At 37.3% G+C, this 13729-nt stretch overlaps 1 protein-coding gene across 1 annotated transcript in view; it reads left to right on the top strand.

Moving 5' to 3' along the window:
• The first annotated feature begins 985 nt into the window (after positions 1–985).
• Positions 986–13729, top strand: part of emc2 (ER membrane protein complex subunit 2) — a 35110-nt gene continuing 22366 nt past the window's right edge. Inside the window, exons 1-5 of the mRNA XM_066683394.1 lie at positions 986–1130; positions 3357–3470; positions 7960–8024; positions 9521–9606; positions 11547–11604. Of these exons, the coding sequence (XP_066539491.1) occupies positions 1091–1130; positions 3357–3470; positions 7960–8024; positions 9521–9606; positions 11547–11604 (363 nt within the window). The 5' untranslated portion in view covers positions 986–1090. The remainder of the gene's footprint in view (positions 1131–3356; positions 3471–7959; positions 8025–9520; positions 9607–11546; positions 11605–13729) is intronic.

The raw sequence follows: 13729 nt of genomic DNA, 5'->3' as shown, positions 1-13729 counted from the left end.
TGACAGAGCACAAACACTTTAAAATGAACATGAATGTTGCATACTGTAAGTGCACTTCTGGGGTCAGTCTGTATCAGAATTGGTGGATTTTGCTTAAAACATACAACCAGCGATCAGTCAATTTGTTATATTCCTATTTTCCAGCTGATCTTTGCAGCATTGTAATGTACTTAACATTAATCAGAGAAGTGCACTTATACTAGTGGCACACAAGCTTTATTTCACCAGACACAATACCAAGCATCAATACCAGATGGAGTGGTATAAAGCACACCACGATTGAACTCTGGAGCAGTGGAAATGTGTTTGTAGCACAACAAATCATGCTTCTCTTACTGGTAGTCCGATGGGTAAGTCTAGGTTTGGTGAATGTCAGGTGAAAGTTACCTGCCTGACTGCACTGTGCCATCAGTAATGTTTGGTGGAGGAGCTGAAGTTGGTTTGGTCCCTTAGTTCCAGTGAAAGGAAGTCTTAATTCTTCAGTATACCAAGATATTTTGGACAAATGTACACTTCCTAATTAGTTGGAATACTTAGGAAAGGTCCTATTATTTTCCAGCATGACTGTGCCCCAGTGCTCAAAGCAAGGTCCATAAATGTATGGCTGGGTGAGTTTGGTGTGGAAGAAATTGATTACACAGAGCTCTGACTTCAACCTCACTGAACGTTTGGGATAAAGTAGAACAGGTATTGCTAGCCAGGCCATTTCGTTCAACATCAATATCAGACCTCAAAAATGCTCTTGATGAATGGGCAAAAATGCTCTTGTTGAATAGGCAAAAATTCCCACGGAATTCCCAGAAGACTGGAAGCTGTTGTAGCTGCAATGGGTGACCGACGCTGTGTTAATGTCGATGGATGTAATAATGTAATTTAAAAAAATAATGTAATTTGTACGTGCCCCAATACATTTCCCATATACTCTGCCTGTCTATCTATCTATATATATATCTACCGGACTATGATATCTGCGGGTGGTCAGTGATGTATTGTGTTGCTCTTCTCTGGTCGGTGACGCGATCCTGGAACAGCGGGTCTCAGCCAATCAGATCTCAGCAGATCAGTGACGTGTACAGAGTTCGCAGGAGAAATGGCGTCGGTCTCAGAGCTGTACGATGTCAGTTGGGAAGGTAAATATAAGTGTTTCTGAGACTGTTGAGGTTCTCCACCTTTAACACTTTACACCTGTTTACTGTATCTAAACAGGCTCGTAACACGATACAGCTAGTCTCCGCACTTTATTAGTGTACACACTGAAGGTTAATGGAGAATGCAGGAGTTGTTAGCTCGGCTCAGAGCTAGCGGTGGACAACGGAGGAGAACCCGTTGCTAAACGGTTGTTAAAGACACGCTCGACACAGTAACGCTAAGGTAGAACATCGACGTGGGGGTATAGTTAACCCAGTGCTTGTGGACCTTACAACGTGTTGATGACGTTGGTACAAAAACCGTTAACACTCGAGAGCTGCAGAGGCACAGACGCGGCCAACCACCAGCTTTAGCTTTAGCCTCAGCTTCGAACACACATCAGGAGAATAATTAAAATTCCACATTAAAATGAGCTGTCTCCTAAAATACAATGTCCTTCTACCAAGAATTTATCTTAAACACAAAAAACTCTACTGCAGGAAACGGGTGGATTTCTGTTTGTGGCGTTTAAACACACATCAGTGAACTGGGGAATATTGAGTAATTGTATTGTTCCGGAGTTTGCTGTCATTCAGCTCCAAAATACACAAAATTCGACCTGACACAACATGTTTTTCGTTCAAATGATCTATATTTTATTCGTTTATTGGTGGATTGATTAATTGAGATTTGGGCAAATATGTGAAACCTTCATTATAAAGGTTTTCATCCCTATGTTTGTGTCCAGAAGGATTTATCCAACCATTCCCAGATACTCATCTTCATATGTTTGTTAAAAACACAGACATTAAAGAGACAACAATTAGACATTTTGATATGAGCATTTAAATTTGTTACATCCATTATATTTGTGTTGAATTTCGACCTTCATTTAAGCAAATGCAAATGTTGTGAATTATACAACGCTTGCCATTCAATACTATGTTTTCTGATTGTGTAAATCATGTACTGTGCTCCAGATAATTTACTTAACAGATACAAAGTAAAACAAATATTTCAAATTTTTATTGCTGGGCTGTATGTCAAATATCTATTGTATAGTCTTTAAATAGAAAAAGATCTGATGAGTAGTTTAGAGGAAAATAACCAACTTTACATGTTAATTTTACCCATTAAAGACATAAGTTGATACAGTTAAATAATCAAAATTGGTGATTAAAAAAAAAACCAGTGAAATTTAGCATTAATTTTAAACTCAATATTTGTGCACTGCGTCTGACTTGTCGAACGTTGAATATGTTCATGCATTAAACCCCCAAGATTAACAATCATATATTGATATTCACCACTTGCTTTATCGTCTGCAGACTGCTTAAATCTTATCCCACTTTGCAACGTCATGCAGCAAAGCATTTTATTCTGCTTTTAAAATATGTCTCACATTTTCTGCTATCTGGTTTCTATTTCTATCAATGTTTCAGCACTGTAAGCAAGATATTTTGAGTGCTGATATTTTAGTGTTGATAGCAACTGCCAGCTATTGCTATTATTGTACCAGTTGTGTCACAGAACCTAATGTGACTTATTTAATATGTGTTTGTGGGGGAAGAAAGACTAGTCCTCACAAGGTTTTCCCACCAGGAAAATTCCTTAACTTCTTAATAGCCAGTCAGTGTCAGATGTGATTTATATAATGAACTACTCTTAATTGTCTTACGTATCTTTGTTAGTTACTTTGAGAACCTTTCCTTTACTTTAGCTTTGTGTATTAAAGGCCTTGTATACAATTTCATTCCAGTACATTTTTATAATATTCAATGAATATGTCCTCATATTTTGCTAGCTCTCCTGTCCATCCAGTGTTCATAAATGTGCTGTGTAAATGGGAAACAAACAAAATGGTGAGCAACACAGTACAAAACTTTTGAAGGAGCATGGAAGGCAGGACTGTTTGTTTAAAATATCAACAATTTCAAAATGTCAAAACGTGCTCACATGGAGTGATTCAGCTCTTACAGCCAATTCCTGTTTTTGCATATGATGAATATTATGGGCAGACATTGTTCCTGTACCAATAACATTACTTCTATTATGAATAGTAAATTGATTAATTTGATCTGATGGCATCTTCATTTGCATGATTTCCTACCTTGCACTAAATTATTCATCGCTGTTTCCGGAACAACCATGATCTTTATCAGGATGAAGTGTTTACTAAAGATTGATAAATGAATGAACCAGTATTTTTTGTCTGGATTATCTTCCAGAAATGCGTGACAAACTCCGAAAGTGGAGAGAGGAGAACTACAGAAATAGTGAACAGATTGTGGATGTTGGCGAGGAACTGATCAATGAACATGCTTCAAAGCTTGGAGATGACAGTAAGTCCAAATTGGGAAGCTCAGACTGTATGATACCTTTTTAAAATAATTGGCTGATGTTGCTCTAATCACATATGTGCATCTGAATTACATAGGTATTTGGTTTTAAAATAGTCCAAGTGTACACACATTAAACAAGTAAACTATTGCTTTTCTAATTCCTTTGTCATATGTCTGTTTTTGTGCCAGCCTCTCGTTCAGTCATGTCTTCTACAAAACACAGTGATTATTTATCTCTGATACAGGTCTTATTCTGTTATATAGAAGTTAAATATCCTCTTTTTAGGACATGCTTTCCTTCAATTAGCCATTTCCAGCTGCTTCTTAAGGTTTGTAATGTTTGCATTTTATTTGCAGACTAGTTTGCATTTTTAGACTTGTCAGTATTCAGTAGTCTATAATCTCAGGTTATGAGTATGTTAGGTGCTACTTTAAAAAGAATAGTGTGAGGAGGGTGAACACTGAGCGTTTCTAGCCCCATTGTCATAAATCAGTCAGTGCCTTTGTAGACATACGGCTCCATGGGGAGTAAGCAGGAACCCATCTAGAGGTTTATTCTGGAGGATGGGAGGGACCTGTAGGTAATGCCAATAGCCAAACTGGCTGGGCATCAAGCAGGCAGGTAGGTATACCCCAATCTGGACAGTCTTCATCAGCATCAGGTCAGACTGGATGGGCAGTTGTTTAGCTCGACAGAGAAACATATATAAATTGAGTAATCCTGATATTTGTTTACATGTGACCGCATTCCTTATGAAGTAGTGTGTGACCTGTAATTGTAGCAGTCCTAATTAGAACAGTGAATTTAAAATGGAGTGCCAGAAAATTGCAGAAGGGCAACAGAACAAAGGTATACATAGTTTTGATCACTGCTTATTTAAAAGTATATAATACGTAGCCAAGCCTGGAAGAAGAGCTGTAAGAGGCTCTATTCTTTATGGTAACTTCTCTCTCTCTCTCTCTCTCTCTCTCTCTCTCTCTCTATATATATATATATATATATATATATATATATATATATGTTGTCCGTTTTCCTGAATGGACAAAGTGAGTCAAGCCTTAATGCTATATTCAGAAGCTGCCCTGGCTGCATAAATCTGTAGATATGTTAGGATTAGTTGGAGTTTGTTAAGATTTGCTATCCAAAGGCTTCCATTGTACTACTGATAAAATCACTACTGTTAAGTGTTCTGATTGATATACTTTAGTAACCTAGCATTTACGCTCATAGATTCAAATTGTTTCAGGGGATACGTTTTATATTAAGCGGCTAGCATTTTCTGTGTAATTATTTAAATAAGGCTGTTTGCTGTTGTTCAAACATCACCTTCTTTGGTGACTTTCAATACAAAGAACTAGGACAGTGGTTCTCAAACTGGTACGTGAAGCAGCAAGTCGTGGTACGCCAAGTGACCTCGTAAAAATTACTATTAAAAAATTGATTAATACATTAAAATCGGAAACTGAATAATGTTCATGTGTAAACTACATAATGTTTCATGGTTTTCATAATTATGCTTAATTTGTGTAATTATAGTTTGTTTTTTAAAAAAAAAATACAACATAAGCTACGAAGAAACGGTATTCAGTAGTCTGTAAGGGAAGGGCTGGTGCAGCATTCCCGCGCTTCTTTTTTCCAGGGAGGGAACGCGATCTCCCAGTATTTTTGCTAAATCCATGTAAAGCAAGCCCAGTTTCAGCTTCTTACTAAATGTAAGCAGAGACAGACGAGAACAATTTGGATTTTATTGCAAACGAGAAAAACAAAATAGAGTCCAACCCAGCGAAATACTCCTAAGCCCAAAAGAGCCTAAATCTAGTGGCATAAATAGAGAAAACACTTAAGGAATACGACATGGCCAATCTTCGCATCTTTAGAGTCCTAAAACACAACGTCACGCCCACTTCATCCACTGATACAAGTGCTGGGGGCTTCTGGGAGCACCTGCCTCAAGTGCCGTGCTGTTTTCACCTATAGCACATATTAAATTGATCTTGCTTTTTTTTTTTTTTCCCAAAATGCTTATTTCCCCAAATGTCTGTATGTTCTCATAAATGCATAATTGTGTTTAAAACATTCAGTTTAAGCCTAATTATTTATATTAGCTCTATAATGTTTAGAAATTATTTTAGAACTTTGTGAAATGCATACAAATTACAAATATTCAACCAAAACATAGGATTGATAGTTGGTACTTGGAGGCTTTGATTTGATAATAGGTAGTACTTGGTCTAAAAAGTTTTAGAACCACTGAACTAAGAGGTTCTGTCGAAGTGTAGTTTTTCTGCACTGCCAAGTAAAATTTTATTTCTGTTAATGTGGTGTCTAGAAAGAGTAAAAACATGGCACAGCTAGCACGCTTCTTGAATGATATAGATAATTGTGCATTTGTAGCCCTATAAATATTTTATTTGTCAATAATATTAAGGTGAATCTTAATCCAGGTGAATATTTTGCCAGTTTGTTCAGTTTATAAATGTTAATAAATAGACATTGGCAGATATGTACATGTAAACAAATCCGGTACGCAATCATGCAGTCCCAATTTTCAGAAATAAATCTGCGTATCTTTGTAAACAGCAGTATGTTTAGCAATCCCTTTTCCTGTATTGAATTCTAATGCCTAAATCCACCTCCAGTTCCTTAATCAAAAATCAATACCAACCCATTAACAAATGTTTGTTTTCTAAGAAATTAGCATTTGTAGCAGAAATCTCAACATATATACCATGCTTTATGATAGTAATTGGTCCTCTCTCCCACCATTTGTTATGTCAGTTTAAAGCCTGCTTTATGATAACTGTGCAATAATGGTAGTCTTTTACAATTTATATTTGTAACACTCAAGATACTGCAGCTGAAATCCAAAGGTAATATCGCAGTCACGCAGCTCCAGGGACCTGGAGGTTGTGGGTTCGAATCCCGCTCCGGGTGACTGTCTGTGAGGAGTTTAGTGTGTTTTCCCCATGTTGGCGTGGGTTTCCTCCAGGTGCTCCGGTTTCCTCCCATAGTCCAAAAACACACATTGTTAAGTGGATTGGCGACTCAAAAAGTTTCCATAGATGTGAGTGTGTGTGTCGCCCTGTGAAGGACTGGCGCCCCCTCCAGGGTGTGTGCGCCCAATGATTCCAGGTGGGCTCTGGACCCACCACGACCCTGAATTGGATAAGCGGTTTCAGACAATGAATGATGAATGTGCCTTAATGCTGTTCACAGTGTGAAATTTATTCTAAACTGATTTTTTGATCAGAAAGGCAACAAATCCACTGCCATATCAGAGTTCACATTCAAAAACGACCCAATTTTTAACTTGGATAAGGAGTCTTTTTGATTACTGCCTGTGACAGATTTGTTACTAAAATTGCATTTAAAACTCAACCTAAAATTGATAATGGTTTTGTGGTTTTAAAAAGTATTATAAGTGTTAGGAAGCATCTACATGATGAAAATGTGTCTTAATGAATGGGTAGAGAACATCTTACTAAGAATCCATGTGGTAGTCTGGATCATAAAATACACAATAATACTTAGAAAGAGTAAATGATGTGTGATGTGTTGTATTTTGGCTGAATGTGTTGATTTAGCTTTTTACACTGCTGCTGACGTTATGATTCATATAGTCTTTAAGGAGAAGGGTGAACTCTTAACACTGCCTGGTTTTATTGAAACCAGCTCTTAAATTGGCTGTGAAACAAGATGGTAATTATCAAAGCAAGACTTGGAATCATAAAAGCAGCTAGAAAGGGCTGCAGGCATTTGTTTGCTTTGGCATATCGGTTTTTACTTGTTCAGTAGGATTTTTTTTTAACAGTTTTTCCTCCACAGCTTACAAGTTTCAACCACTGAAGCATGTTCTGTCTATCAAAACACTCTTACTTGATATGGCACATTAATTTCATTAATTGGGTACATTAGCCAAAACAGTTCATCACTATGCTTTTATTATGAACGTTGAGTGGTTTTGCAAACGCATTGCTAAAAGCATTTGACTTTTATTAGCACATCATTGGTACTTTGAATAAATGTACTTTTATGATTTTGTATGGACATTTTCTATAAAAAGGTGTATTTATGTGAAATGTGAAAGTAAGTAAAGACTTGGATGTGATTATGTCTTATATATAAATGTATAGTATTGATTAGAAAACTATTTAGTTATGTAGCTAGCTGCAGATTGGTGTTGACTATTCATAATCTGCCTTAATTCGTCTTAAATAAAGTATGCCTTAAGGCCTGTAGACCTCGTGTTAGAGTTTGCCCAAGTACTCTAAGTATGTGTTTACTCTGAAATGTCTGTATCCTTCTTAGTCTCTTAATAACACCTTATTAAAAAGAAAACCTTTTAGCAGTAATGTTAATGATGCACATTAAATACTACATTAATCTTTTCTGGATATGATGCCAAAAAGGGAACATTTTCATTTGTTGTATACATCTAAAAATACATTTATTGAATGGTGTCATTTTGTGTTTCTCTCCTGTGGCCAGTTTGGATAATTTATGAGCAGGTGATGATCGCAGCGTTGGACTGTAGTCGAGATGATTTGGCCTGGGTGAGTTTTTACAGTCACTTTCCCTCCCTTATCCACTCAGCTCAAGCCTCATCTCACACACACACAAAGTTGCTTTGTCACTCTGCTTGCCAAATGTAAAATGATTTTTATTCAGCCAGAAAACATCACTCTGTCTGTACTTTGGAAAAACAATTTGCTGAAGATTAATCCCAGGACTGTGAAAAATAACTCCTGAAGCACAAGAGTTACTTTGAGCTGCCTTGCTGTCAGCTTTATGGGATTATACACATAAATGCAGTCATTCTTTTCACAGTCTCTTTGACATTTAGATTTATCTTTCCTTTAGTTCTGACTCTTGGAGACTTTTATATGTGTAGAAGCACATAAAAGAATACTGTTCTAAAACGCTTAATCTGAGGTTATATCGTGCCATATTTAGCCTGATTTTAGCTCCAAATCTCAGTCAAGCCAAGTTTGTGCTTGGTGGCTCTAGTATGCAGATATTCGGAATTCATGCCGGGAAAGTCATGTAGTATGCCAGGGGCACAGACCCAGATTATTGCCTCCCGATCGAGTTTTTAAAATTAGAATTTGACTTCCTGTAAAATATGTCAAATTAAATGATGTAGCAGCCACGTTCTGGCCTTTGATACTTATGCACATGTCCAAAACTTCTGCACCGTTTAAGGTGTAATGAAAGATATGTATGTAAAGTAGTCTTCAATATGTGTTATGCTACCTACCTCTAAATCCCCCTGCACTCTATTCCCAGCCAGAGTCTCAACAAAAAGCATTCTTTCATTTTGGGTCAGCACTAATATTGGCACAAATGACAGCAGAAAGCTGTTGTACTTCCATGTTTCAATCTTCAAATTAGTCAGTCAGGAAGTGCGAGATATCTGGTCTTTCAAGAATCTGCACTGGCTTTAAATGTTGTGTGTTATACCAAATGCTTGCCCTAAAGGGGTGGGGTATCTGCACAGAGCCACTTAATTTTATCCAGGGAAACATTACAGTTGACGATAACCATTCTTCATCCAAGTCGTGTGTTTAAGAAACTGGAGGAAAAACCTGGTAAAAGTAGCATCCTGTTTCTACGTTTTTATAGTTGACCGTACGGAATTGTGGGTGCCCGCAGCCCAGCATTTTAAGTTCTCACCCACGTCAATTGCAATTTTTCATATTGTCTCTCACAGCTGTATCATTGACCTGTTTATCATGGAACCCACAAGCTGAAAAGTTACTCTGTTTCACTTTATGGTCAGCAGAACCCTTAAGTGTAATATTGCTGTGTCAAACCGCTTGGTTCATACATTCAAGTGTGGCTCTTGTGAAGTTCTAAGTTCTTTGAATATAAATTCTTTTAGCCAAAGTAATTTTATTGCCCTTGAGTGATGTAAAACAACATTCAGAGTGATTTATCTCAGGACAATCACCACTTATTGGCTGTGGCAGGAATAGAGTGAAAGTGTGGCAATGTTTTTAAAAAAAAAATGCATCTATTCATATGAAACATGTCTGTATATTTTGTTTAGCTTTGCCTACAGGAGCTGAAGAGGCAGTTTCCAGATAGTCACAGAGTGAAGCGATTAGCGGGCATGCGGCTAGAGGCTCTGGAGAGGTAAGAATCGCACCAGCACTAACTTTAGCAACCTGGGCTTGGGTGTGTGGTGGAGGTGGGGGTGCTGAGATCTGTAAGCAGATCATAAGTGGCAGGATGAGTGGGATGTGGTGCTGTTTATTTAGTAAGCCACGATTACACTGGCTAAGTGGGAGAGAGAAAGATAGTTTAAGTGCTCAGTCGTCCTGTGGCTCTTTTGCCTGAGTGAGGAATTCCCAGGAAGGAAGTGGTGGCTCCCACTATTATTCTGGAGGTCCCTGTTTTTTCCCCCTCTTTCTTTCTCCTGTGTGGGCTCTTTTTGTCTCTTCCACATGTTTGTGTTTTATTTCTCTTGAGCCTTTTTTTATTTAAGCAAACAGAATAAGAAATAAAAATGAATGCTAATATGGTTTGTTGTTGTCAGTTTCAGTCTGGTACACTATGAACTTGTTTATCACTTATGCCATAATTGAGAGTGATTGCTCCTGTGCTGTGAGATTAAATAAACTGCAAATTTGGGACTAATTGCCATCAGACGTGCTGCCTAAATCAAGCCCTAAACACACATGCGCACACACAAAAAACATGCCTGATTCGTACATAAATAAGGCAAAGTGGTGGCGGCGTGGTTGCCTAATGCCATGTCAGATGTGCCAGAGAGCCATTGAGTAATAAAGTGGAAGTGAGGGTAGGAGTGGCAGTGGAAGTGGAGCCGTTCAGTGATAATAGGAACCAGAAACACTTCTGTTGCCGGCTGTGGGCAAAAACAGGTTTTGATCACAAGGCCTGCTTAAGTGAAAAAAGGGGAAAAATAACCCCATACAAGAAACATTAGTTTGTCCTCATCCTGGCACACTGAATTAATAGAGAGCAAATAAAATACAGTACAAATATTATAGGCTTTTGATTCAGAGCATGGGTCAGTGATTATGTGCCATAATAAAATGTAATTATTTAGCTGGTGTCTAAAATTGCAGTAGTGAATGATTCATAGTGGCTGTTGTGGCAACCACAGTAGTTATAAATTTTAAGTGGCTGATGCTACTAAAAGTTAGCCAGGGCCACATTAATTTTCCAAAACCTATGATGTATTTCCTCCGATTTGTAGGATGTATTTCGCACAGTAATAAGATTAAGACTCTTGACTTAATGTACCACTTGCTCAAGGTCTAAAGTACAGCAGTTTCTCGTTATGATGTGGAAACATGTCTGTTGATGCATCCTATTATGCCTGTATACGTGCTAATAGTATTAATCAGTCTTTTAAAATGTATTTAAAATAAAATATCATTAATGACTTTAACGTAAATCTGTTTTAAAATAACCATTTTCTTTGGTAAATACTGCCACTCAGATTAACTTGCTTAACTGCTTTCTTTAAAATAAAATAAAATAAAATCCAGATTTGTTTTGTGGGTGTGTGTTTCAACTCTTCTCTCTTTTTTGTAAGATTTTGTTTAATATGACCAGGTGCTAAAATAAACAAATAAAATAAAATTGGTCAGTGGTGATTTCCTGTTGACACTACAAGAGGATGTCATGGTTTGTGATGGCTTGCTGTACTTTGGTCTTGTTCTACTTTCAAGAGAAAAATTCTCAAACCATGTCTAATTGGTGAGAATGATTTGTTTAGGGGTAAAACAAAACACATGCAATCATTGCAAATGCAGATCAGCAGGATTGCCTTGGTTGTTTATATTCGTTTGTGAACTCGGTTCATTGTTAAACTTTACAAAGGCTCTCACTACTTACTGCTGAAGCCGCTACAGTAATGAATGTTTATTTCCTCCCTTACATACACAACTAATTTGTGGAGTGTTCTCCTGTAACCATAGAGATAAGCTGTTCAGTATACAATAAGTTGATTGCCTTGAGCTGTGCCTGATTTCACCACTGCCTAATAATGTGTGAATGGTATGAGTGGTGGTAACCTTTGAAACCATCTTTGTTCCCTTTCAAAGGTATGAAGATGCCAACAAGTTGTATGATTCTATACTACAAGATGATCCCACTAATACGGTGAGTAAAGAAATAAACGTAACTTCATAATATTATGGTTAAAATATATTGTGATGAAAATTCAGATTTATGGATTTGTTTATATTCTCTCGTGTCAACGACAGTGCTGATCTCTCGCTTTCCTCGTCTCATTCGTTCGTTCTTGTTTTCTGTCCACTTCTCTTCCTCAGCATCAAACAAGTTCATTGTGTGAGGAAACAAAATGCCTTTGTTTATTTGTCTCGGTATTTAATTGAGGGTCAACAACGTAATCAAAAACAAATGTTTTGCCTTTGAAGTCTTTATCAGCCTTCCTTTAATATACTTCAACTGAATTAGACTGTGTTTCAACTGTGTTAAAGTCAGTCAGGTCTTGTTTGCTGTTTCCTCATAATCAGGTTATACATCAGTTAACAGGGTCAGGGTTATTGCTGAGTGGATGCCTGGAGTAATTCTTTCTAACGTTTTTTGTTTTCAGTTAAATGATTTATATTGAGTTTCAGTTGAGTCGTTTACAACACCCAAGTCTGCTCAATGTTTTGCTGCTATTCGCTTCTGCCATCACTCCAAAACACATTGTACCTGCTGTTAATTGGTTCCATACAGACATGTGGCTGTACAAGAAAATACATGTTTTGATGTGTATTCAAAAGAAACTAAGACCTTATTTGTTTTGGCACTCTCCTGAAGACACTCACCACGTTTACTGTGTAGCTCTCACATATGGACTTGCTTAGATATGTTAAACATTTTCTCTGCACTGGCAAAGTGCGCAAAATGAAGCATAGACATTTCTTCTTTGGATTCCACACCTAACTGTCTGTTTCAAACACACAGAGGCCTTTGCTGACAAAGTCAATAAACCTTCACGCTCATTCATGCATTCATCTCTCTACCCCTCTCTCTCGTGTTATTTTCTCTTTCTCTTTTTCTTATTTTTCCCCCACTTTCTTGCTGCAGCCATGGTCATTCTTATCTGACTGAAAAAAGATTCACTGCATGTCCTCCATTGCCTCTAACATTCATTATATCATTACCATTGGTATTTATTTTGCTGTCTGTTTCTGTTGGACCAAATGGGCCCCATCAGTCTTTCTTCATTTGAAAAAGAGAGATCCTCTGTTTGTTTTTCAGGCTTTTCACCCTCCCTATTCCCATGATCACAGTTAAATTGCAAGCACATTGAAGAGGGTGTAAACGGGAGTTTGTGCAAAACTGATATCAAACCAATGTGGTCAAATTATTTTTCACAATCTGGTAATCATTTTTGCCCCTCTGTTAACATTCAGAGGGTATAAAAACAGTATTCCTTTCCAAAGAAACCTGTTTCTCCATCCGCGCTGGTGGAACAAGACCAGTGAAAGTTGTAATAAAAAATAAACTGGAAGTCTGTGACGTTCTGGCATTTTCTGTAAACCCTTCATGCATTATTTAGAAGAACTGTGGCTCTTTTAAATTGGTCTTTTGCATATAGGGGTTGTCAAGAATATCCATGGTACAGTTAAGTGGAGCTGGGCAACGTGTTAAGTTTCCTCTAAGCGGTGTTTGGTGCTTACCTTGCTACACATTTATTTGTAAAATATTTTTTCTAAAAAAGAATTTAATTTGTGATTAATCATGACAGGTATTTAAAACATTATTTAAAATTTTCTTCAATTTAATCTGATATAGGCTTGCTGTTATTAAATTATGAAATTTAATGTTATTTCATATTTCAGTGTTTTTTATTATTAGATGTTTTTGCTTACTGACTGATTTATTGACTGTCAAACGGTGTTGAAACACCCATGTGCTAGGGCTGGTTCCTGCCAAAAAGCTGCAGAAAGAATAAGTTAGGGAAGGGCGGTATCCACATTTTTCATTCCATCATACTGTCTCAAAATATTAACATGTTAAACGGTGTTACCGTGCGGTTGGGGGGGATTGTCGGGCTGCATGAGCCACATAGCTGTGAGCACAAAGTCAAGTGAAGGAGTTTCGGAGTGTTTGCACTGTGCAGTTATCATTATACCACCAAACCATACAAAAGGTTTGGTTTAAATCGTGTAATTTCTTGTGCCATTCTGTTTTAATAGTGGTATGAATGCATATGTCCGCTGTCTAGTCACAACTGTATTTAACATCTGAGAAAAGTAAACGTTATTAT

This window comes from Hoplias malabaricus, chromosome 10, assembly GCF_029633855.1.
Source record: "Hoplias malabaricus isolate fHopMal1 chromosome 10, fHopMal1.hap1, whole genome shotgun sequence".
NCBI classification, from domain to species: domain Eukaryota; kingdom Metazoa; phylum Chordata; class Actinopteri; order Characiformes; family Erythrinidae; genus Hoplias; species Hoplias malabaricus.
Note: the sequence above shows the minus strand (reverse complement) of the source record. Positions and strands in the feature narration are given on the sequence as shown.